Source organism: Ceratotherium simum, chromosome 5 (genome assembly GCF_057802395.1).
Source record: "Ceratotherium simum simum isolate JZ-2026a chromosome 5, ASM5780239v1, whole genome shotgun sequence".
NCBI classification, from domain to species: Eukaryota; Metazoa; Chordata; class Mammalia; order Perissodactyla; family Rhinocerotidae; genus Ceratotherium; species Ceratotherium simum.
In genome coordinates this window covers 45135305-45162042 of record NC_141904.1, presented here as the reverse complement: position 1 = coordinate 45162042, position 26738 = coordinate 45135305, and the positions used below count along the sequence as shown (strand labels likewise).

Genomic DNA, 26738 nt, shown 5'->3' with positions numbered 1-26738 from the left:
AGAAATCTATAGTATAGGACACTACCCGAGATCAACAAATTTACTTTTTGCCTTCTTCTCTCACACCAATTCTTTCTCATTACTTTTTATATTATCAACAGAATAAAGTTTCTATTTGTTATATACTTGAAAATGAATGAATAACTTTTTATCAATGTTAGTGGGTACAATATAGTGGAAATCAGAAGGTAGTGGGTCTCAAGCCTCATTCATGCTAAGCACACTTTAGTCCAGCTTGGACTAGGTATGCTGGAAATGGGGGTGAAGGCTGAAAAATGCAGTTGCTTAACCCCAAAACCTGTATCACTTATACTAGACAAATACAGTCCTTCTTTGGGGGAAACAATGGTAAAAGCCAGTTCTCTTTGTTTTCTCTTTTTGATAAAGTAAGGAAGCAACTTTTCACTCTGTAACTTATATCTCAATCACCAGGCACAGAAATGACTTTCAACTTCAGAGAATCTGCTATAGGTCTGGACTCTGTCCTTCTCAACAAGTATTGGAACATTGTTCAACAAAACAAAGCCTCTTGCAGACATGAATCAACACCTGGTTATTCCACAATGACCTCACTAAAATGTAGGTGACATGGCAGACCCAAAATTCACCTAGGTAGGGTAGAGGAGCCTGGAAGAGACCTCAAAGAGATAGGAAGTTATCCACTAGAGAATCTGAAACTGAGAGTATATTTTCATCAAGTTTGGAAGGTATGCTATGGGGTGACAAAACATCAGTCTGGTGGTATTCATGAAATTAAGTTTAGGGCATGAGAGACACCTATTTAGATACTCAACCTCTAAGCAACTGAGATGAGATACAAATGAGGACCCGGTGTGACTACCAAGCAAGAGAAAAAGGCGACATTAAGGTACTGTACAAAAAAATAGTGCTTTCAAATATAAGCCTGTATCAGTATGACTAAGTTATAAATGACAGAAAACCCAAATCTAACTAGTTTAACAAAAGATGTTTATTGGGTCACATAGCTGAAAATTCCAGAGGTAGGTCTATTTCAGGTAAGGTTTGGTCTAGTGGCTCAAATGATGTCACCAAGGACCCAGTTTCTCTCTGCTTCACCACTGTCTTCTTTGGTATTGCTTCATCCTTAGGCTCCACATGATAGCACCAGGAAGCTCCAGACTCTCTCCTTCAAATAGAAAAATTGTTGCTACAGTTCCAGGCCTCACGTCTTCCTACGTATACACACCACACAGAGGAGAACAGAGACTATCTCCTTTGGTCCCTCTCAAAGAAGTCTCTCTCTTCCAGAAGGCGCAGTAAATCTCTCCTCATACGTCTTTGGCTCTGTGGCCAAAGGGATAGGATAAGTTGATGGACCTAGGCCAAACAAGATCCACTTATGAAGTTGGGGGTGGAGCCAAACCAGGTGGCTGAGAAAGGATGTTTTCCCAAAGAATATTTGGGTTACTGTTCCCGGAGAGAAGGTGAATGGATGCTGGGAACCAAATAGGAGATGAACATTACAGAGCTCTGACTGAAGGTCACAAAGACATGTTCAGAATTGCAGGCACTGATTTAAAACTGAGTTGCTTCTAAAACAGGCAACTCTATAGCTGTTTCTGGGTTGCAAAACAGGAGGGATTTAATTATTCATTTCCCCAAGAGATTCTGGGCAGGCCAGCTAATTTTCAATATGTGAATGACTCTATACATTACATTTCCTCACTTTCCAATCCTACTTTTGAAAATTTTGAAGACAAAATGTTACCATAATCAATTCTTCATTTTAATATATTGTTAATTGCACTTTGTCAGAAAGTATTTTAAATTTCTACCTTTTATATTTCTCCAAAATTTAGGAACTGAGTATTAATTTTATTCCTCTTCTGACTTTGAGATGTGTGGAAGGTGTCATTACAAATTGGAAGGTCTTCCATGTTACAATTCCTTCATCACAGTCTATAGAGACTTTGATACAGGCTCAGGGCTTCTAAGTGCCTGTCTCTGGGCCTCTGGTAAAGAAAAGACCAGTTAGGAACTCTCTTGGTAGGGTCCATCCATTTCCACATGCCACTTTTTAATCCTCCTGAAATACCTATCTTTTGCCATATTTTGATAATTCTCTCATTGTGATACTTCTAAAATTTGTCTAGCCATTCCACTACTCTGTCTATAAACATTTCCATCTTTGAGGGAGAGAGTTCCTAGGGTCGATCAACTTTCATGATGCTCCTCTGTAAGTCCAAACTGTTTCTTCTCTTTAGTGGTTCCATTTCCATGGGTTCTTATTCCTATTCACTATCTCTCTCTCCCATTTTAAGATACTGACCTCATCTAGCATATACATCATCCTCACTCTGGGAGCTTATGAATATTTAGGATTTTAATGATAACCTCCTTGTAGCCCTGGTCCAAGCTTCAACCCTATTTCAACTGCTGCCTGTGTAATGTGTCCACTGGTAACATTGCCAATCCCTCGCTAACTGCTCTTTCTTAGCATCACTTCCTGGCCCTTCCCCTGTCCAACTCCCTAAATACTGAATTGGCATTTCACAGGACTCTATCCTGGGTCCTCATAGTTTGCTATACTCTCTCTGGGGGCAGTACTGTCCAACAGAACTTTCTACAATAATGAAAATGTTCTATGTCTACACCACCCACTACGGTGGCCAACTGCCACATACAGTTATTGTGGGCTTGAAATCTGGCCAGTGTGACTAAGGAAATAAATTTTTAATTTAACTTTAGAATACCCACATGTGGCTAGTGGCTACTGCAATAGATAGTGCAGCTCTAGAGGATCATTCATTTCTTCCCACGGCTTTAAATACCTTCTGCTCATTTGATGACTCCCAAATGTACAGCTCCAGATATGACTACCCTAGAGCTCCAGCCCGTATACACAACCACTTCCTTGAAATTTCTCCATGCATATCTCACACATACCTCAAATCTTATCCAAAACAGAGTTCTAGACTTCTCCCTCCCCAAATCTATTCCTGTTCCAGGCTTATTCATTCCAGTAAATGGCACCACTGTCTGACTCAGCTGCCCATGCCACAAACCAGAAAGCTATCCTTGTTCCTCCCTGTCCATTACTTCTTGTATCCAATTCATTAGCAGGTCATTGATTTTATTTCCAAAATAAATCTACCTTCAATCCATTTCCATTACCACCATGCTCTCCAGGCCACTATCCTCTCCAACCTGGACTGCCAGCAGTCTCCGACATGATCTCTCCTTTCACTCTTGTCCCTTTATAAACCATTTCTACTTAGCAGCCAGAGTGATCATCTTAAAATATGAATCAAACATGTCATTCCTCCATTGACATGGCTTCCATTTAACAGCTTCTTTTCACTCAGGATGGAATTGAATGATCTGGCCCACCTATCCTACAAACCCAACTGTGCCACACATACCCTTGATCATTACGCTATAGCTAAAACCTTTCGGTATCTTGAACATGCCAAACTCTTCACACAAGGAGTCTGCACAGCTGTTCCCTCTGCTTGCTGTTCTTCCCGTTCTTGATATAAGCAACTCTTTCTCATCCTACAAGTCTTAGCTTTAATGTTACCTCTTAGGATAGGCCTTCCCTAGCTATCTATATAAAGAGGGTCCCTCCCCAACATTCTCTCTCTCTGTAACTTGTTTATTCCCTTCATAGCACTTAGCAATTTTTAATAATTTTATTTACTTAATTTTTTTGGTCGGTCTATGTGCAAGGAAGGCAGGGGCAGGTCTGACTTACTGTTTACACAGCACCGGGCACAGCGCTTTGCATGCAGCCAGGTGCTCAGTAATATTTGCTTAATAAATTACTTCCCCCAAACACATTCACATCACTCATTTCCATTTCCTGGTTCCATGTAGTACAAAATAAATTTTTTACTGCTTATTAGAGGTTACCCTAGCTGAACTATGCTAGGCCAAGTTCTCTTATTACATGGCCTAGGCTTCAGCAATCAGGGACTCTAGAGCTATTAATGTTTGTAATTTTCAGGAAGAAGTTTGGTCCAAGAAGGCCTCTGGCTTCTCCACTTTGCTCCTTAGTCAACAATAAATATTAACTGGCAGGGAGCTTATAAAGTGGGGTGCCTAAACAGCACGAGGCAAACTGCAGTATGAAAAATGGCTCTAAAGGTGAAGAGTCTGGAATGGATGTTTCAATTCTGCTTTGGCCAGCATTCTTCTCCTCTGAATAGGGCCTTTGGTTTTCTAACCCTTTAAAATGGTTAATAGGGCCAGCCCCATGGCTTAGCAGCTAAGTGCGCGCACTGTGCTGCTGCCGGCCCGGGTTCGGATTCCGGGTGTGCACCGACGCACCGCTTCTCCAGCCATGCTGAGGCCGCGTCCCACATACAGCAACTAGAAGGATGTGCAGCTATGACATACAACTATCTACTGGGGCTCTGGAGGAAAAAAATAAATAAATAAAATTAAAAAATAAATAAATAAAATAAAATGGTTAACACCATTATCTAATATCCTTCATTTCTTCAGAATTGGTATTAACAGCCTGTATCCTCTTTTAAAAATATTAATGTTTTATTTTATAGACTCCTGCTATCAAGTATAGTTAGTTAATTTTGGAATGCTTCACTTTCTCCTTATTTGCTGTGGAGAACCTGTGTTCCTAGCATTTGTTTTATCTTTGATCCTGGACCTAGGAAGGGCATTTGTGATTCTGATGGCAAGACACTGGATTATATTGCAACTGCTAACTGGCTGAGGCTACCTAACAGAGCATTAACCATCATCAGAGAGCGACAATTTCTTCCTCCCCTGGTGATGGCCCCACAGCTTACTTTGGGCCGTGGGCTACTAGGGTGATGAGAAGGGGATAGACTGGGAGAGGATTTAGGATACAAATCCTAAATTGTTGTAGCTACACAAATTTTTATGAAAAAAATCTCCCACTTGGTTTACATTTTCCCAGTCTCAGAGCACTTCTTATAACACAAGGGCAATCAGGTCTCCCAAGATTGCATACCCCGGATTACCCTCCACTGCTTTCCTTAAGTTACCTTGGTGATCTCAGGAGAATCACAACTTCTGAGGAAGAGGAGGTCCTGGAGTTGACAATGTAACTGCAATGTCATCTACATCAAATAACAGTTTCCAGTGAGGTAGACTTACGAAAGCAGCATTAATAAATACTTGTATATGTGTAGAAAGAATATATCCAGAAAGATACACAACTAGTAACAATGATTGTCTCTGAGGAGGACTGGGAGACAGGAGTGACAAGGAAATTTACTTTTCACTGAACACCTTTTTGAACTATTTCATTTTTTTTATCATAAGCTTGTTATATCTAATCAAAAGTAAATAAGTTTCAAAATCTGAAAAACATAAAAGAAATGCAGTGTTAGATCATCAAAGAGCCATTTAGATGCAGACATTTAGCTGGACTAACAGACATGAGACAATTAGAAAAATATAAGGCAGCACATAATTAAATACCAACTTGGGTGGTACTGATTACAAGCAGAAGAGGAAGAAAGGTCTGCTCAGTTGAAAGAACTGTGGTCTTAGATAAGGAAGGGAAACTTTTGGCCCAGGGAAACTTGAGAAAATAACAATAGACAGAAGCAGAAATGTGCACAAAGAAAGAACACAGAATCTGGAGTCAGACAAACCTGGTTCCAATCCATAACTAGCTGAGCAAACTTGAATGAGTTTTATAACCCTTTCAGCCTCAGATTTCTTATTTGTAAAATGGAGGTAAGAGTATCTACCTTAATAGGGTTAAGAAAAATTAAAGAATGTATGTAAAGTGGTTAGCACAGTACCTGACACAGAGTAGGTGCTCAACCAAATGTTGCCTAGTATAAACGTGGTTAAACAAGGGAACCAGTCTTGCTAGAGTACAGGGTATCTGTTCAGAAGGCGCAAGATAATATTGGCTATTCGAGGTATAGCAAATTGTGGACTGTCATCTCATTTTGTCTCTGGGGTTCCTGTAGCATAAGAATTATAAACAAGTGTCACCCTTAAGCATTCTCTAATGTTCAAGGTGAGAGATCTGACAGTTGTAGGATTTCTCTCTAGAATGGCGCCTCTGGTGCTTAATCAAAACAGAATTCTGACTGAAGGCCTTCTCACAGTCATTACATTTATAGGGTCTTTCCCCAGTATGGATTCTCTGATGTCGGATAAGGTGTGCTTTGCAAATGAAGCTTTTCCCACAGTCAGCACATTCATGAGGCTTCTCCCCAGTGTGGACCCTCTGGTGCTGAGCAAGATCTGAGTTCCACATAAAGCCTTTCCCACAGTCCTTACATTCATAAGGCTTCTCCCCGGTGTGGATTCTCTGATGTCGAAGAAGGGCTGGGTTCCGAGTAAAGCTTTTCCCACATTCCTTACATGTATATGGTTTCTCCCCAGTGTGGATTCGCTGATGTTGTGTAAGGCTTGTGTTCTGACTAAAGCCCTTCCCACATTCCTTACATTCAAAGGGTTTCTCTCCAGTATGTATTCTCTGGTGCCGAATGAGATTTGACTTCCAAACAAAGGCTTTAGCACATTCTTGACATATGTAGGGTTTCACCCCCGTGTGAATTCTCTGATGTGCAATGCAATGTGATCTAAAACTGAAAGTCTTCCCACATTCCTTACATCCATAGACCTTCTCTCCATTATGAATTCTCCGATGTTCATCAAAGTCTTCATTTTGATCAAAACACTTGCCACATTCTTCACATGTGTAGAATACTTGCTCACTTAGAATTTGCTGATGTACAACAAGGTGAGTATTAACATCAGTATTCTCTGAACACTCTTCTACTGAGATCATCTCATCTTTGACAATCACTTCTATAATATCATTCGTAGAGTTCTCCACACTTCCTCCATTGGGGTAGTCAGGCCATCTCCCTAACCTGCTTTTCTCCTCTTCCCAGGTTTTTCCAAACCAGAATTCTTGGGATCCACACCACTGGGGTCCACTTGATAGCACCATGTGCTCCTGTGCCTCCTCAAAAATTTCCTCCTTCAGAATAAAATTTTCTTCCTCACTCTTCAACACACCCTCTGAAAGAAGAAATTAGAGCTGCAAATGTCATCATTACTCATGACAGAGTGACTAGAGTCAACAAGTAGTATTAATATGTCCATTTTTCTCCAAGTAACACCCCTGTGTCTAAGTGCCCCTGTCCTAGCTAAAAATGGCAAAACAGGGCTAACACATAGAAAGCAACCAAAAGCAATAGGCAGAAACTAGACAGAATCCCTGAAAGCTGTGATTCCCAGCACTAGACCAAACTTGGGGGCTGTTCTCAGAAAATAGTTGAATTGAATCTAAGGGAGATGGAATTCCTCCTAGGTATTCCAGTTTATAACATGAGAAGAACAGGCCAGGATTCAGAGCAGCAGACCTGTTCAGAAATAAAGAATATTTTGTGGTATACCTGGGGAACCTGAGTTTGTCACACACAGGGGAGCAGCGAGAAGAATCTTCCTCATACTTTTCAACACTAAAAGGAAATGGAGTCTTCTCATTCAATCCCAACACCAGGTCCACTAGGAAAAGGGCTTCCCCAAACTACTTCAGATAGAGTTGGGCAAACTCCATCCTCTTTGTTCCCATAGTGTCTTATTCACACCTCTGTTACAGCATGCCATTTTGCTGTAATTATACATTTATGTATAATGTCCCACTAGACTGTGAGCTCTTCCAAGATAGGGGTCATATATTATGTGATTTTTGATCCCTAGCAACTAACACAATGAGTAAAATACAGCATTTACTTTTATTTATTTATTTATTTATTTATTTTTTCCCCCAAAGCCCCAGTAGATAGTTGTATGTCACAGCTGCACATCGTTCTAGTTGCTGTATGTGGGACACGGCCTCAGCATGGCCGGACAAGCAGTGCGTCGGTGCGCGCCCAGGATCCGAACCCGGGCTGCCAGCAGCGGAGCACACGCACCCAACCACCAAGCCACGGGGCCGGCCCCTACTTTTAAAATATTGGTTGACCATAGCAGCCAGATAGGTAGGCCATCTATGCAGTCTGAGTCTAACACCCAAGACCCACCCAAATTTAATTAATTGAGTATGTCCAAATGAAAGCTGGAAGTTTAGAGTCTAAGTTTCCTCTTGATTAATTGGTTGATTTGGGGATTTTTAGCGGCTCTTTTGTTTAGAACACAAATGGTAAAATGGAATTTTAACATTTTACAAAGGAAATAGAGGAAAACATATGACTGGAAGAAAAGTGCTCATTTCTCTCTCACTTACCATTACAAATTAGGCTTGGACTCTCTCCTTGCAGTTTCAGGTTCAATGGCTCTTCCACCTGCTCAAGATGAGAGATCCCGGCAGGCTTTAGAAATGGATATCCTGCCAGGGTCAAGATATAAATACGGCTGGCTCAGTCGGAGGAGTGGGACCCATTAGGAAAGGAGCAGAGATGGAAGTGGTAGGGGAGAAGGAAAGTGAGTGGAAAGACTGGTAACACAGAAGACCTGAAACTTGAGGGTATGAGAATATAAAGGATAGGAAACAGAGGTACAGGGAAGTTGCAATTCCATCAGTTCTAAAAAAATACGAAAACATATCACTCATGTTAAAATGTCAAGAAGAAATAGGAAAGACTACAGTCACTTCTGCACCTGCCCCTAGGAGGTAAAAGCCAGTTCACATAGAAAAGAATCAGGATAGGACAGAATTGCAAAGAGCTGTTCTTGAGGCTGTGCTGGGAAACCACAATCTCTTAGTTTCCTTCCTTCCTATTTATCTATCGCCCACTCTCTCCACAAAGGATCAACCATGGGTCTCTCTATGGCATCCATAAGAAATGGCCTCATAGCCTCACTTAGCCATTTCCAGAAGTCACTTCTTACTCTAACGATAGACATCTCTATTTACAAAGGTCCATTCTAATAAATTCTTCAGGCTCAGCTAAGATCTGTCTCTTTGTAACTCCCATTTGAAGCCTCCTAAGAAACAGATCAATTCTACAACTTCCAAATGATGACCTTTTATGTTGTTAAAGCCAAGAACTGTCAGTCCCCTGAGTATTCTCTTCTTTAAGACAAAAGTGGACGTTGAGTAGGGACATGTGCTCCAAGAAGGTCTGCTGCAGGTCAGCGTTAGGGATTTGCTCAAGGAATAACTTAGCTGTTAGCTTTCTGCCTAAAGCAAAGATGGGAAATTCCCTTGGGTGGTGGGGAGAGTAAGCACTGAGATCCTAAGGGAATGTAAAGGACGCTGTAGTTGTCTCTCTACATCCTTTCTATCCCTCCCCCATTGTCGAGCAGCCATGCCCTTTGGTGGGGAGTGATCCCAACTCCAACTCCTAGTGCAGGCCCCCACTGGTCTAAGCCAAGCAGGGTATCCCATCCCACTCACTACATGAGACCGGTTCAGGGATCAGCAGTCCAGGCAAAGTCAATCAGTGCACAATATGTCCCTGGCCACAGTGATTGATTTAGAGCTGGCATAAGACTTAAGATGGTGCATTAGAGCAGTACTTGGGACTTTGATTTGCAATGGTTAAAGCCTGAAGAAGGCCCACCCTGTTTCTATGCCTAGGTATGAAGAAGCAGAGCCCTGGTTACAACTACCAATCACCTTACAACTGGAGCCAGACTATAGACAAAGCCAACACACAAGGAGACAGAGAAGAGCAGAGATTGGAATTCTGATAAAACTGTACCTGCAGCCCACGCTACCTATGGGATTCCCAGTTACAGAAAACAATAATTCATCTTTATTGTTTAAGCTAGTTTGAATTGAGTTGTTACTTGCAATCAAGAGTATCCTAATATGGAAAGGCTGCCAGACACAGCAAGGAACTATGAGAATGGGGAAGTTGAGGGCACTGTGCCCACAGAAGAGCCCCTGTGGGAAGAAGATGGAATGGGACCAAGGAGGCAATAAGGGGACACATTTATCACTAGGAAATTAGGAGCTGGAAAGCCCTGTGTTGGGTTTGTCAGGGTTTTCCCCACCAGAAATCCCTAAAGAATAGGAACTATTTGGCTGGGCGTTATTGAGACTTCTTGATTTCTAATGATAAAGATGGCCACAATACTCCAAAGGGCAACCAGAATCTTAAGCAGGCTGGGAAAGTAGAAAGGCCATCTCAGATCAGAGAGTAAACAGACAAGTCAGGGAGTAAAGATAAATAGTGGTCATGATAAGAACAGTGGAGATGGGGAAAAGGCAAAACAGGTGAATGAAGATGGCACACAGAGGAGCCAGGATGAGCAAAACAAGGACTCAAAAAGATGGAAAACATAAGAACACAGAGGAGAAAAAGGAATCCCACTGGTGTCCACAGCACTAGGTTAGGAGAACACATACCTATTACAATTTAAAGATCAAGACAAGGGAACTGGTCAGATGACTGGCACATGTGTCCTCACTCACCTGAGGAGATGCCCCTCGGGCCCTCTCCATCCAGAGCTCCCTGAGGAGCCGAGCACCAGGGTGCTTCCCCTCGCTCCAGCTGGGAAATCAGAGCCGGTTTGGGAAATGGAAATGCTGCTTGAGGGGAAGGAAATGGGACAGGCAGGTGAGTGGGGTGACACAGAACAATCCCAGGGCTCCTCCCAGGCCTGTGTCTTCAGGGGCAGGAGGGGAAAGAAGGGAAATTACTAGCGAACGCGAGGAAAGAAGTCCAGGGAAAGGGGCAGGAGACCCAGGGCAGAGGGGCCAACAGGCTTACAAAGGTCAGGAAGTAGACAGAGTAAGAGGTGCTCAGTAACGCTGTGAGTGAGAAAACAGATGATTTCACTCATTGAGGAATTGAGCTTTCTTGGTCTCTCCCTCTCTGAGCTCCCAAGTCCAGACATCTGTATGAGGATGCCTGGTATTGGGCCAAGTCTCCCAAACTGAGGGGATGGGGAACTGAGGTCTTGGTGTGGCACCAGGAATCTGCTTTCTTCCCACTGCACATGGGTTAGGAGGTGGGCAGCTCTCATCCTGGGACAAGAAAGTCCTCTGTGAGGCCTGAATTGATACCAGGACTTCCTACTTCCCAGCAACCGCTAAGGTTGGGTCAGTAAGAATCCAAGATCCTGAAGTTGCCGCTCAAGTGAGAGTTACCAAAGACTCCTCAGCCTTTGAGGAAGAAGAAGCCAGCAAACTTTAAAAGGCAGAGACAGAGTCCAAAGGGAAAGACCCTTACCCAGGGAAGCCACAGCCCCATAATTGTCCAGCATCACATCCCTGTACAGGGCCCTCTGAGCAGGGGCCAGGCCAGTCCATTCGTTCTCAGAGAAGTAGACGGCTACATCCTCGAAGGTCAGTGACTCCTGAAACAACATGTGTTTAAATACCCTAGGACAATCCCAGGACCTGGGCCTGGAGTAAGGGGTAGGCCATGAACTAAGAGGTACTGATGGGGATGCCTGTTGAGTTTCTGGATTTTGTCTGTCTAAGGAAACTTGCAGCAAATTTTTGCCCCTACCTACAGAGACAAGGGATTAGCCATCAAGTTTCTCATGTCTCTTCATTTCTAATTCAGCAGACATCCTCTCATCTTTTTCACGAGGCTCTGCAACTTTTCCCTTTTCCTCCCTACGCCCAAAACAACTATTTGTGCTCTAGGTGCCATCCTTTCTCCACAATGTGTCCTCCTTCGAGGATTGTCAACGCTTCATAACAAGGGCAACGCCCATTTACGGAGGCTGTGCCAAGCACTTGACATATATTACTTTGTGTATGCCTCACAGCCTATGAAGAGGGCATTAGATCCATTTTGGAGAAGAGGAAACCGAGGCTCAGAGATGAACTTGCCCCAAAGTTATAGGACTGAGACAGAACTCAGGCCTGTTTGACTTTGGCTCTTATCTACTGTGCCACACTTCCTTCTATTGTCACTCCTGCTGCCCCTGTGTAGCACCCTGTCTCTTCTTTCCCTCCCAGTCACTGCCACCAGTCCAAGAGGCAGCTAAGGGCACCTCAGAACACTCAGGTTGCTCCGGAGGCTGTACCAACGGGGCAGATGTGAACTCTGGGTTTACTCCCTGCACTTCCCCACCCAACCCCCACCCTGCTCTTTCTTACCCACCTCCCAGTCCCAATGTCCCCTTTTTCTATACGTCTGGGATCTCGAGCTCCTGTAGCCTTTCTTTCCTTTCTCTCTCACGGTTTGCCTTAAGAAACACAAACAGTACTAACAAACAGAGCCATCAAGACTTCGTATAATTCCCAGCCACTGCCTCATTCAGGATCTCAATATCCATACTATGGAGGGGCTGATTCTGGTCCACTTCACATCAGTCCTTGCCCAACAAAGTCCCTACAGTGACGTACCCAGCATTCCAGGACTCAAAGGCTTTGGTTGGCTCACCTTTGCCCACCTAAAAAAGTCCAAATCCTCTGCACCACAGACAATTCCATTCACCATTTAGGGCCCCAGCTTACCTGCCAAGAATCATCTCTTACACCACCACCCTCATCCCCTATCCTGTCACCACCCTCTTATGAACCCGAACCCTTTCCTTGCCCAGATCTGTGCCCTTTTGCACCTGCAGCTCCCCGTCTTAAGATCCAATTTCTTCCTCCTGCGCCTGCAAACTCATTTGCATCTCAAGACCCACCTCAAACATAACTAGCTCTGTAAAACCAGTGTCACAGAAATTCTGGGAATTCGTCGCTGCGCACAGCGCCCTGTGAACACCTCCGCCCCAGCACTTGGCTCATGCCTGTGCAGCTGCACGTGTACTTCCCCTGCCGGCGCAAGTCTGAGGGGTGTCGATTCCACTCTGCGCCCCGCCTGTTCTTCCGGGCCCTCACTCTGGGCTGTACCCCGACTTCCCAGTCGCCACACTGCCCGCTCTCCGCCCCTTATCTGGACCTAGAGCCCGGGGCAGAGCCGAGCCAGCTTCGTGGCGCCGGCCCCGCACTCACCGGGCGCGCCCGGGCCGGTGCGGGCTGTCCCGGCAGCAGCTCGAGTGCAGGGCCGAAGCGGGCCCTGCTCGCCAAGGCCGCGGTCGCCATGGCCCGGGTCGCCCTCCGGGGAAGCGAGCGCGCGCCAGGCCCTATCCGGGGCTGCTCGGTGTCGGGGAGGGACGCTCCGGACCGGGGCGAGCCTGACATAACCGCCCCGCGCCCGGGAGCCACCCTGGCAGCACCCAGACTCCACGCCCCGCCAGCCTGGCCAAGCCCACGCCCAGATCACCACGTTCTGCGCGGGCCAGAGCCCCGCACTAGAGAGGTGGAGGCTGCAGCGCTTGTGCCGCTCCGGCTTCTCTAGGACGGTGGAGGGCGCCGCGTCTCTGTGGTCCTCCCTTCTTGCCCGGCAAAGGAGTGAGGGGAGAGTGGTCCAGTTCTCCCAGAGACGCCGACTGCCCCGGCGCGCCGCCGCAAGGATGGAGGCGAGCAGGCGGTCAGGGAGGAGGCGTCCTCTCGGAATCCTTTCCCGGCCCTCTTCTTCCCACTGACCGCCCTTCTTCACCTCTCTGCACCCTTGTAGGATGGATACCGATGTAAGGCAGCATAGTTGACTATGCCTGTTCATATATCTGCCTCCCTTTACTAGGTTCTACATTCCCAGAGAGCAGATTACGTCCTTGGTACGTTCATCTTTGCGTCTCTTACATCCGCCCAATGTCTAGCGCCTCTTAGGGCCCAATTTCTTTAAGTGCCAAGGAACATTTGTTGAATAAAAGAATGAATGAATCAATGTTGAACCAGGTTTTCAGTTGAAGTAAGCCCCAAAGAGAGGAAATGGCTTACCTAACATCACACAACCTGTCAGGAAGCTAAACTTTTAAACAAAGTTGTGGAAATAAAAGATGACCACCCACATGAGAATAAGCAAAGTCTATTTATTCAGAGCTTGGTATAGCAAGGGAGTCAACTACCATTACTTGCATTTGGCAGAGACTCTAAGTCAGGCAGAGAAGTGGGAACGCTTTATAGTAGGAAAAAGGGAAGGCTTCAGGTATGCTCTGATTGGAGACTGTTGGCATAGGGGGCTAACCAGAAGCAAAGCATCTCATGTGATTGGTTGGGGGAGCATATTAATCAAATTCTGGCTGTTTGGGGCTGACTGCTACAGGGATTATTTTGGCTTCCTGGACAGGTTGTTGCAGATTGTGGGTCAGAGTTCTATTTTTCTATATGGTCTGGCCATTGTCCATTTGTATATTCAGTTTCTTGGGGTGAACAAGGTAAGAAGATGTTTGCTTCACAGGAATTCAAGTCTACAGGCTCAGATGCCTTACAGCTCCCCAGGTACTGAAAGCTTACAGATACCATACCTGTGAAAAATCACAGAGCAAAGGAGACCTCAGATGAGCTCCTAGGTTGGTTGGTTGGTTGGTTTCTAAGAGGATACTAGAGAAGCTTGTAAATGGACACTCGCTTATAGTCTGTGAGCACTGAGAAGGAAGGAATGACGCTTACCCTGGGTAAGATCACTAGGAAGGTTGAGCATACGACAAATGTACCCATGATTTTCTTAGGGACAAGATGGAGAAAAATGGACTGAGTGACAAAACAATTTTTTAGCTAAGAACAAGGAGCCTTCAGATGCCTGATTGCTAAGTCACAGTCGACCAGAAGGAAGGTCTCTTATGGCTCTCATGTCTTGCCTACACCATATGCCTACACTCATCCCTAGTTAGCTCAGAAATTCCTTTCTTATGTAACTTATAACAGCCTAGAACATCTCCTACCCTCTGACATGTGGGCCATGCCAAGACCACCTTAGGAGTTGTCACCTCATAATTCATGATCACTATAATCATTATCTATAGTTGCTCAAATCCAGCAAGCATAGCTGGGAGGCAAAAAAAAAGCACTACGTTAAGTTTCAGTATCCCAGCCCCTTGCTCTTCTTCCCTACTTGCCAATTCTAGTAGTCCAGTTTTCCAGGGATAGGCATGGGAGAACAAAAATAGAATGAGAAGGGCTAATTACGTGCTTTGGGTTTCCTGCAGCCAGCTGGGGCCTTCTTCCACTCCTGAACCTCATAATTAGATATTAGATTTAAATGGGAGGGACCCTTTTAGGTAATTGTAAAATTTAGAGCCCAAATAGACTATCTTAAGTTGTACAACACTGAAAGCTGAGGCTTGGTTGTCCAATTATCTTTTTCCAATGTGTCTGGACTTGAATTTATTTCACTTTATCCTGTTAGGGGTTTGTACAGCTAATTTTAATGAAATCCAATTTACCTATTTTTTTCTTTTGTTGCCTGTACTTTTGGTGTCATATCCAGGAAATTGTTGCCAAACCCAATGTCCTAAAGATTTTCCTCAATGTTTTCTTCTAACAGTCTTATAGTTTTAGCTCTTTAGTTTAGGTCTTTCATACAATTTGAATTAATTTCTGTATATGGTAGGTAATTTCATTCTTTTGCATGTGATACCCAGTTTTCCCAGCATCATTTGTTGAGAGTGTCCTTTCCCCCTTGAATGGTCTTGGCATCCTTATTGAAAATCAACCGCTCATATATGATAGGGTTTATTTCTGGGCTCTCTGTTCTGTTCCATTGGTCTGTGTGTCTGTCTTTATGCCAATACCATGATGTTTTATTTAATATAGCTTTGTAGTAAATTTTGAATTCAGGAGGAGTGAGTCCTCCAACTTTATTCTTTTTCAAGACTGTTTTGGATATTCAGGGCTCCTTGCAATTCCATGTGAATTTGAAAATCAGCGTTTCCATTTCTGTGAAAAAGGCTGTTGGGATTTTGATAGGGATTGTGTTGAATCTATAGATCACTTTGGGTAGTATTAACATGTTAACAATGCTACATCTTCCTATCCATGAACATGGAATGTCTTTCCATCTATGTAAGTCTCATTTCTTTCAGGAATGTTTTGTATTTTCAGCACACAAGTCTTTCACCAACTTGGGTAGATGTATTCCTAAGTATTTAATTCTTTTAGATGCTATTGTAAATGGAATTGTGTTCTTAATTTCCTTTTTGGATTCCTCATGCTGGTGTATAGAAACATAACTGATTTTGTACCCTGCAACTTTCTTGAATTTATTAATTCTAGTAGTTCCCTTGTGAATTTGGGGGATTTTCTATATATAGGATCATATCATCTGTGAATAGTTGTCCCTCTTCCTTTCCAATTTGAATGCTTTTTATTTCTTTTTCTTGCCTAATAGCTAATAGAACTTCCAGTACAATGTTGAAGAGCAGCAGTGAAAGTGGGCATCATTGTTTTGGGGTCTTCCTGATCTTAAATGGAAAGTTGTCTTTCACCATTGAGTATGATGTTAGCTGTGGGTTTCTCATAAATACCCTTTATCATATTGAGGAATTTTCTATTTCTAGTTTTATGAGAGATTTTATCATGAAAATGTGTTCAATTTTGTCAAATGCATTTTCTGCATCAATTGAAAGGATCACATAGGATTTTCTTCCCCTTCATTCTAATAATGTGATGTATCAAATTGATTTTCTTATGTTCAACCAATCCTTGATTTTCTCATATAAATCCAACTTGGTTATGGTGAATCATCCTTTTAATATGCTGTTGGATTTGATTTGCTAATATTTTGTTGAGGATTTTTGCATCTATATTCATACGGGATACTAGTCTGAAATTTTCTTTCATATGATGTCTTTATTTGACTTTGGTATCATAGTACTACTGGCCCCACAGAATCAGTTAAGAAGTGTTCCTTCTCCTTTAATTTTTTGCAAAAGTTTGAGAAGGACTGGTGTTAATTCTTCTTTAAATGTTTGGTAGAACTCACCAGTGAAGCCATCTGGCTTAGGACTTTTCTTTGTTGGGAGGTTTTTAATTAGTGCCTTAATCTCTTTGCTTGCTATAGGTCTGCTGAGATTTTCTATTTCTTCTCGAATCAGTTTAGGTAATTTGTGTTTCAAGGAATTTGTCCATTTCTTCTAGGTTATCTAATTTGTTGAAGTACAATTGTTCATAATGTTCTCTTATAATTGTTCCTATCTCTGTAAGGTTGGTAGTAATGTCCCCATTTTTATTTCTGATTTTAGTTATTTGCATCTTTACTTTTTTCTTAGTCAATCTAGCTAACGGTTGTTATCAGAGGTTCGGGGATTCGATCGGAGACGTAAAAGACACTTTCCACTCCAAACAAATGGACTGAAGGTATATTTTATTATATAGAGGATAGTAAAGGCGACAGTCTGCAAACAGATCTGAATAGGTCAAATATTAAGAGGGAAAAAACATCAGCCCGACTGGAAAGGGAAAACACCCACATCGGCTGAAGAGAAATGACACAAATCAACCGGAAAGAGAAACACCAGGTTGACCGAAAAGAGAACACATCAAATCAATTACTTCATATCAAATCAATTACTTCACATCAAATCAGTTACTCACAACATCCACGCCCCACTGCCGGAAGAGCCCTGTCAATCCACGCGGCTGGGCAAGGATCACACGTCCTGGGCAAGGTGTCCCTTCCAAAGGTGGAACTCTCACCGGGTCTCAGTCTCTAGCAGTTTTTATACCATCAGTAATTTTCAGAGTAAGCAATTACAGAGTTTGTAGAGCAAGCATTTAGTGTTTCCATGCACAAAATGGTTATCAGTGGCGTACGTCCACTGAGCCCCCTGGCTAACGTCCCAGCCCAGTAGTTGTGTACGTGCATTGTTCTCTTTGGTTATCGTCTCAGCCCGGCACAGATGGCCAGTCCATACCGGGCTACGACGCTCCAAGAGCCTTGAAATGTTACAACTTGCAACTCTCTCCGTGGGAGAAAGGCCAGTTCACAGGAAAAGGCCGGTTCCCACCACACAGAAAGCAGCTTTTATATTTCTTTTTTGTGCTGGTGGCTGTAGGTCAATGGAGCGGCTAAACATGGCTGTACTCATGTCAAGACAACGGTTTGTCAATTTTGTTGAACTTTTCAAATAACCAACTTTTGGTTCCACTGATTTTCTCTATTATTTTTCTGTTCTCTATTTCGCTTATCTCTGTTCTAATCTCTACTATTTCCTTCCTTCTGCTAGCTTTGAATACGGCTTGCTCTTCTTTCCTAGTTTCTTAAGGTGTAAAGTTAGGTTATTGATTTGAGATCTTTTTTAATGTAAGCATTTACAGCTATCATTTTCCCTCTGAGCACCGCTTTCACTATATGAAAGTTTTGGTATGTAGGTTTCCATTTTCATTCATCTCAAGGTATTTTCTAATTTCTCTTGTGATTTCTTCTCTCAAGAAGAAAGCATTAGGGAGCCTCAGATTTCATCTGAGTCTTCTTCCCTTATGATCTGCTTATGTATCCTTAGTATACCATTGTAATAAATCTTAGCCATGAGTATAACTATATGCTGAGTCCCATAGAGTTCTTCTAGGGAATCTCTGAATGTCAGGGTGTCTTGGGGATCCCTGACATGGGACTGATATGAGGATTAGATGGCATAATACACATAAAGCATTTAGCATAATACTTGGCTCATGGTAAATTCTCTAAGTATAGTGATAGTCATGGTGGCAATGAGGATGACCAGCATACAGCCATGAACAGGACAGGCGCTCAGTACCAATCATTCTAATTCCCATCCTATCCCTCCATCCTCTTCCACTATATACTCTCATATCTCTTAGTCTCTTAGTGAATGCACAGCCTAATACCTTTAAAATGGCATCTCATTGCTGGCAAGTACCTCAAGTTCAGCCTCCTGTTGGACAGAGCAGAAAAGCAAGGCCCAGAAAGGTGAAATGAAATGTCCTAGGTCATGTCATGAGTTGGTTACAGAGTTGAGACATGAACCCAAGTTTGCCCTTTAAGTCCTACACTGGCTGTCACCTGGTATATGTGATGCAGGCAAAGAGTAAGATAATTAACCTGGAGCTAGGCTGTCAAGAACCCAGCTGTCATTGAGGGGTTTGCTTCTCTCCCTGGAAAAAAAGAAGGAATCTTGAAAATTAGGAAGGAAATGAAGCCATAAATAAGCCCAGCCCTAAGCTAAATGAGACTATTATCTGATCTAAAGGCAGAGTAAACTAATTTCTCCCCTGCATCTCCATTTCAACAGTACTGCTGTTACTTCTGGGGGTGAGGCAGTGGGCAGGAAGTAGCAGGCATTGAGAGAGAAGTCAATATCATCCGTAATTGGAACAAAGGGCAAACAAGACTCAAGGGATAGCCAGTGCATCCGAACTAGAGAACCCCCAGAGGAGAACCCCAATACAGGAACCACAGCAGGTTAAACAGAACCCTCCGGTCGGGCACAGTTGCTCAAATTTCTGGACCATATATGGAATGAGAAGACATGAGACCGGATGGAACCAGAGACCCGCTTGAGCCCTGTCTAGAGAACTCAACCCACCCACCTGCCCACCACGGAATGTGAAAACAAGGTTAGCAACAAAGGAGCACAAAAAATGTTAAAGGATAACAAAAACGATGCTCCTGTCGGGCTTATGAGATGAGAACTGTTTTACGCTGCTTATGAGATGAGAACTCCCAGGAGTGTGGGCCCAAGAAGTGGCTTCGCTCAGCCCGCGGATTAGAAACAAGGGCGCTGGGAGGGAAAGAGGCAGCCCCCTCCGCACATCCTCCCCAGCCCCAGCCCTACGCCCTTACTGATTGCTCTGCAAACGAACTACACACACCGCGCCTCAGCTCGAAGCCCGGCTGGCCAACGGACAGACACCACCGCTGCACCGACGACCAGCCACAGCGCCTGCCTGGACGCGCCGTAGCGAGGTGCAGCAGACCCGGAAGTGCGTCACCGCCTTTCCGGCCCTCGGGCCCGCTCCCGCTCTAGCACGCCCGGAGGCCGTCTCTGCGTGTCGTTGGTTCTTCCAGCCCCGCCTGCCCACCCTCTTAGCTTCGCCGCCATCCTCCCGCGGAGCTGCGGCCCAAGCAGGGAAGGCTGAGGGGCTGAGTGCTCGTGGTGCTCGCTCTGGCTCGCCGGCACCTGGCTCGCCGGAAAGGCTGAGGGCAGCGCGTGGGCCGATTTCCTTAGGATAGACCCACCTACGCCCGGGAGAGCCAGTAATCACTGCCGGTCCATCTAGCCGTCCCTCAGTGGCCCCGGCGGGCTGGACCCAGTCGCACGGGTGGCTGGACTGGTTGGAGTGAGGGGTTCAGGGCAGCGTGATGGGTGAAAGCCCGAATCCGCCCTGAGCCCGCCGAGCCGGCCCCCTGCTGGAGACTCGTCCCCCTCCTCTGAGCTCTCCAGCAACATAGGCCCCAGAGTGGGTGTGCACCCTGTACCTTGGGACGAGCCTGCCACGTGCCCCACCCTCCCATCCCCCCACCTCCAGCACCACCACCACACAGAACGTGCATGGACCTGGCTTTGTTGTCTTCCGTGCCTCCACTTAATTTCCAGCTCATCAGTGTGGGCTTCCTGACTCCCCACCCCCCTTCCCCCTCTGCTCTTCTACTTTGTAGCACTTAACACAATTCTAATTATATACTTCGTCGGGCAGTGATTTACTATCTGTAATGAGTGGCTAATAATGGATTGTCCACTCACTTTTGTGTCTTTCCACAATGCCAGAATTTATTAGGGTAAATTCAAAGGATGTCACCGGAAGCAACTGAGGTCCAGGAGCGGGGGTAACAGCCCGGCGTTCCTTTACAGAGACTCAATCAAACATCACACATTAAATCATATGAGTATCATAAAAACATTAATTAACACCAAACACAGCATTCAATATGCAAGGGGTTACGAACCACAGTCCACAAAGTCCTCACACAGTCCAGTGAGTTGGAATGGGAAATTGTAACCAGGGAAAAACAAAAAAAGCCTTGTAGCTTCTCTCTTGATGCCAGCCCTGGTATCAGTTCTCCTATGTTGAACCCAGCATATATGGGGCTAAAAACCAAAAAGCACTTGTAGGGGGAAGAGGGAGAATCTCCCTCTGCCCTTTTCCTTAAGGTTCTTATGGCTGGCCAAATAATTAACAAGACAGGTTAGCAGGAGAAAATAATACCAAGTTTAATAACATGTATACATGGGAGAAAGCAGGGACACTGTGTTTCTCAACACAATAGCAGAAATTCTCGTCTTAAATACCATGTTCAGCCAATGACAAAGGAGGATTTTGGGGGTTGGGGGAGTCAGTTACAGGAGATTACCACTAAAGCACAGTAAACAAGAGTAAGGTTTATTATGCAGCCCCAAGGCCTCACCTTCCACATTGATAAGTGACTAGAAATGAGCTCATCCCCCCTCTTCCCAATACAGAGAGGGAGATACCTTTACAAATGGAGACTTCCCTTGTAAATGATTGTCTGGCAACTCCTCACAGGGCCATCCAAAGAATGTGGCCAGAGAGACAGAACTCTCGATAAGATGGGCTTGTTGGTGCCTTTTCTATTGTAACCTCTATCCTACATTATCTTTATAGCAGTCATGATAGATCTGTTCTAGGAAGGAGCCACCATGTCAAATTCTTTAGGCAGTTAGTGGGGGAGATCAAATGTCCTTCAGAGAAAACAACCAAGGTAAAGAGATAGATTTCAGAGTGGCCAAATCTTGATCTCCCACACACTCATTCCCTTTCCCTGCTTCTCTAAGGTCCGTTCACATGTATATATTGGTTGTTTTAACCTTTGTATCCCTGAATCCCACAAGGAAAATGGAAGTAATAAATTGTTAAGAGCCCAAGTGGCTTCACACTGAAGCTGGGCTAATTACCAGTTCTTGAGGTTTATTACAGGGATACTGATATCCAGAAATTATCAAGAAGCTGAAGCTCCCAAACTCCTTGACTTCCTGATGCCAAATCCACCACTCATCACAGAGACAGACAAACGGAGGACACCCGCAACTTCCCTTATCTCAGCCAAACACAGGCTGATAGGAGGACTCTGAACTACAAAGCCACAGCTCCTGCTCCCCTATCTAAAACCTTGTAAACTTTGTAACCTATAATTGGTAGAGTTTCCTTCCACTCCCCAGGACCCAATTTCAGGTGGCGCAGGAAGATTGATCAATGGAGCTCTAAACCTCCTGCTGTAGATAGAGATCTCAGCTGGCCCGACACCAGAATATTGTCCCACAATATTCCCCCACACACACCCCACCCAGCAAATAATCACAGTCACAAATTCTCTCCCACAGACTTTCCTTTAAAAACCCCAACCCTTAATGCCTCAGGAGGACTGTGGGTTTGGGGACATGAGCCCACTGCAGCCTCATTGTGCTAGCAAAATGAAAGCATTTTTCTTTTCCTCGATCCCTGGTCATTGTGTTCATTGATTTGGCTGCAGTGACAGGGTCCTGGGTTTGTCCAGCTACAAAATCAGTCCAGCCAAGAGGATGGTGAGAGGCACAGGAATCAACAAGGCGACCAGCAGTGTGTTGTCCTCTCTCTGGGATGGCTAGCTGGCATCAGTGTTCCTTCTTCTCTCTGTTTTATGTTGCTTATCCAGGTCTGCAATCGTGCTGTCTGGTTATCTCTGGGTGTGTCTGTGGTTTTTGTGATTTTGGGTGTCCCTTTAAGGTGTTGTCAGTTACACTGTAACTCCATTTTCTTGTGCCGAGTCCTTAGCATGAGTTCTTCCATTTTGTATGCTCTCTGCACTATCTTTTTTCCTTCCTTAGACCATAAACTCCAAGAGGACAGGGACTGTGTCTATCTCATTCATGGTTGTAGCAAAATTTCTGGCAGTAAGTGTCCAGTAAATTTCTGTTGAATGGATAGATGGGGCTATTCCAAGGAAGGAGGGAATGAATGGATGAGAGGGTGTGAGTGAATAAATAAATGAAGGTGAGAATGAATGTAAGATGGTGCTGCCATCCATTAAACACTGGGGGACAAATTCAGCTCGTCAGAATTGGGCCACAGACTGTTTCTGACTATAGATTCTAAGGCTGGGGAGAGATGATGGTGTTGAGTACTTGCTCTGGTTGCCCTGAGCCATCAGAGAGGACTTCATGGAGGCAGAGTGTGGATGTTTCCAGCTCCCCGCAGAGGAGAGCTACACAAGGGAAAAGGGAGTTCACTCAAGAGGGCATGTGGAAATCCCACGGTTTTCTGAGGAGACAAAGTCCCTGTTTGCTCGTCATTTAAGAAGTTAAAGAGTAACTTGGGGGTTTATCAGAACTGGTTGAATTAAATCTGAACCTCAACTATTGCAAAACTGGGCCAGGCTGCTTGATTAAAGCGTTAGAGTCAATGGCACAGCTTTCTCCTTCTTGGACTTGCTGTCAGGGACCAGGCCTGACATCTCACAGAATGCCCCCAGTAAAGAGTCAACTCACTCACCTAAGCTATGGGAGCTTTCAGAGAAAGTCCCCACTACACTCTGAGCCTAGATCCTTATCATGAAATAAAGCAATTGGTTTGAATTCCCTATCATCTCTGACATTTCATAATTCCAAGATTCCCAATCTGTCCTTGCTAGAGAACTGTGCGATCCGATTGGACCAGTAGGCCCTGCCTCAGGCGAGAGACTCAGAGACTGAAATCTGAGCCTCTGCTTGAAGAGTCCTCAGTCTGGGAAGCTCTGTGGGTCTTCTAAAGACAAAGAACGGGTGGATGTGAAACTTAGTGCTTGGTGCATTTCTGCTGAATGAGCTAGCAAATTAATGAATAAATGAATGCATGAGTAAATAAATGACCACGTGAATGGTCAGTAAGTCATGAGGGTCAAGGAAGACTTTGTAGAGAAGATGCTGCAGCTGAGTCTAAAAAGGTTAGAGCAAAACCTGAAGCTGTTGAGGGGGGTGTGACCATAGCTAGAGGCTTCCTCTGGGCTTCCTCCTGGTCCCGCCTCCTCCTCCCACATGATCGGGCTCTACCAAGTGCTAAATCCAGAGGAACTTTTTGCTTCCAGGTACTGTCTCACCAGGGTTATTTACTATAACTTGCAGCCCAGGGCAAGATCCAGGTGGAAAGACTTTTCCATCCCCAACTTGTCAAGGCCTTTCAAAACCTCTCTGTCACCCAGAGACAGTGTATCCAGAGCTCAACCTGGAAGAGCACAGCCATGGTGCTCTGGGGTCCAGTGCTGGGAGTTCTGCTGGTGGCCGTCATGGGGTACCTGTACCTGCTGGGGCTGCTTCGGCAACGCAGGCCCCAGGAGCCCCCTCTGGACAAGGGCTCCATACCCTGGCTGGGCCATGCCATGTCTTTCCGGAAGAATATGTTTGAATTCCTGAAGCACATGCGGGCCAAGCACGGGGATGTGTTCACGGTGCAGCTAGGGGGCCAGTACTTCACCTTTGTCATGGACCCCCTCTCCTTTGGCCCCATTCTCAAGGATGCACAGAGAAAATTGGACTTTGTGAAGTATGCAGAAAAACTGGTGCTAAAGGTATTTGGATACCACTCAGTGCAGGGAGACCACCGGATGATACACTCAGCCAGCACCAAGCACCTCATGGGGGATGGCTTGGAGGATCTCAACAAAGTCATGCTGGATAGCCTGTCTTTGGTTATACTGGGGCCCACAGGCCGGAGTCCAGATGCCAGTTGCTGGCATGAGGATGGCCTCTTTCACTTCTGCTACAACGTCTTGTTCAAGGCTGGCTACCTGAGCTTGTTTGGCTATACAAAGGACAAGGAGCAAGACCTGCTACAGGCAGAGGAGTTATTCGCCCAGTTCCGCAAGTTTGATCGCCTGTTCCCCAGGTTTGTTTACTCCCTGCTGGGGCCCCGAGAGTGGCTAGAAGTGGGCCGGCTCCAGCGTCTCTTCCATAAGACACTTTCTGTGAAACACAACCTGGAGAAGGATGGCATGAGCAACTGGATATCCTACATGCTTCAATTTCTGAGGGAGCAGGGAGTAGCTCCGGCCATGCAGGACAAGTTCAATTTCATGATGCTCTGGGCCTCCCAGGGGAACACGGGGCCTACCTCTTTCTGGGCCCTCTTGTTCCTCCTGAAGCACCCAGAAGCCATGCAGGCTGTGAGGGAGGAGGCTGTGCAGGTCCTGGGGGAGGCCAGGCTGGAGGCTAGGCAGTCCCTCAACTTTGAGATCAGTGCCCTGCACCGCACTCCAGTGCTGGACAGTGTGATGGAAGAGACACTACGGCTGGGGGCTGCACCCACCCTCCTCAGGGTAGTGCACGGTGACCACATCCTGAAGATGGCCAATGGGCAGGAGTACCTGCTCCGCAATGGAGACATTGTGGCCCTCTTCCCTTACCTTTCAGTGCATATGGACCCTGACATCCACCCTGAGCCCACTGCTTTCAAGTATGACCGCTTCCTCAACCCCAATGGTAGCCGAAAAGTGGACTTCTACAAGGCAGGCAAGAAGATCCACCACTATACCATGCCGTGGGGCTCGGGCGTCTCCGTCTGTCCTGGGAGGTTCATGGCCCTCAGTGAGATGAAGCTTTTTGTCCTGCTCATGGTCACACACTTTGACCTGGAGCTAATGGACCCTGACACACCTGTGCCACCCGTGGACCCCCAGCGTTGGGGCTTTGGCACCACACAGCCCAGCCATGACGTGCGCTTCCGCTACCGCCTGCGGCCTACTGTGTGAGCTCTGCCAAGGTGGCTGCAGGCCTGGCCAGAGGGGCTCTCTTAGGGTCTCCACCTCCTCTTGTCCCTCTGACCAGACCCAGACCCCCACTGACCACCCCTCCTTCTGATTCTGTGGGACCTCCTACCTCTGTCCTGATTGCCCTCCTTGCTCTCTGGTCTCCTTCTAGTCACCTCATAGGCCTATCTTTAAAACACCTCTCACGGGGCAGCCCGGTGGCGTAGAGGTTAAGTGCGCGTGCTCTGCTTTGGTGGCCCGGGGTTCGCAGATTCGATCCCAGGCGCACACCAACACACCGCTTGTCGAGCCATGCTGTGGCAACGTCCCATATAAAGTAGAGGAAGATGGGCATGGATGTTAGCCCAGGGCCAATCTTCCTCAGCAAAAAGAGGAGGATTGGCAACAGATGTTAGCTCAGGGCTAATCTCCTCACAAAGAAATAAAAAAATAAAACACCTCTCACAGTGGGTTCTGCAGAGCTGTCCTGTCATAGGAAGTCCAGGGGAAGGGGAAATATCTGTGGGCAACTCAGGTAGGGAGATAATGCCTGCCTTGACAAGTCCTGAAGGACAGAAACCTGTTACGGTGAGTGACGCAGCATCTTGCAGATGTTAGCCTCCACCCTCCCACCCCACTTTATTTTTTCCTTAACAATTATTCCACATCCTGTGGAATCCAGGTTCTAGAACAGTGTCATGCAATAGCAATATAAGGCAAGCTCTAGGTGTAATTTTTAATTTCCTAGTTGACATATTTTTTAAAAGGTAAAAAGAAACAGGTGAAATTCATTTTAATAATATATTTTACTTATCCCAATATATCCAAAATATTAACATTGCAACATATAATCAATATAAAAAGCATTAATGAAATAGTTTTACGTTTTTTTTTCATATTGCCTTCAAGATCTGGTATGTACTTTTTACCCTTGCAGGACATCTCAATTCAGGCTAGCCGCATTCTAAGTGCTCAATAGCCACGTGTGGCTAGTGTCTACCGTATTGGATAGAGTAGGTCTAGAGAAATGCTGCCCTTCATGTAAGAGTTGTTTAAGGTCCATCCTCAGGGCCTTCATCTCCCCTCTGCACCCCACCTCAGGGTGACCTCAACCCCTCTCTTGGTTTCCACAACTATCGCTAAGCCCAGAGCTCTCTCCTACCTCCATACCCCCAATCTCCCCGTGGGGGTCTCACAGCATCTCTGACTTAGTTTGGCCCACACAGAACTCAGCATCAGCATCTGTTCCCTCACCTCTGCCCTGAACCACCCCCTTCTCCTGATTTCCCTGCCTCTCTCTGCTCAGGACACCACCAACCACCCCACCCCCCAATGCAGATACGGTGGAGACACCCTCACCTCCTCCCTCTCTCTCACCTACATACAGTCAGGCCCCAGTTATGT

The 26738-nt window shown here is 45.4% G+C and overlaps 2 protein-coding genes across 5 annotated transcripts; one reads left to right on the top strand and one right to left on the bottom strand.

Moving 5' to 3' along the window:
• Nucleotides 1-952: 952 nt before the first annotated feature.
• ZNF662 (zinc finger protein 662) lies at nt 953-13176 on the bottom strand. 4 transcript variants are annotated; one of them, XR_015552202.1, is made up of 6 exons: nt 13104-13176; nt 11106-11232; nt 10346-10462; nt 8210-8311; nt 5760-6999; nt 953-5066 (listed from the first exon to the last, which is right to left on the bottom strand). XR_015552202.1 is itself a non-coding variant. In XM_087430804.1 (5 exons), the coding sequence occupies exons 2-5, from the start codon at nt 11137-11139 to the stop codon at nt 5972-5974; spliced, it is 1281 nt and encodes a 426-aa protein (XP_087286930.1). In that variant the 5' UTR covers nt 11140-11232; nt 13104-13176; the 3' UTR covers nt 953-5971. The 4 variants fall into 4 exon arrangements, 3 of the variants coding, with proteins under 3 accessions (XP_087286930.1, XP_004419634.2, XP_004419633.2); XM_087430804.1 differs by having other exon boundaries at nt 953-6999; XM_004419577.3 differs by lacking the exon at nt 13104-13176 and adding an exon at nt 12833-13097 and having other exon boundaries at nt 953-6999.
• Nucleotides 13177-23831: 10655 nt separating this feature from the next.
• Nucleotides 23832-25881, top strand: CYP8B1 (cytochrome P450 family 8 subfamily B member 1). The gene is given in 2 exon segments (XM_004419575.3): nt 23832-25333; nt 25803-25881. Coding segments are annotated over 2 exon segments (1581 nt in total).
• The last annotated feature ends 857 nt before the right edge of the window (nt 25882-26738 follow it).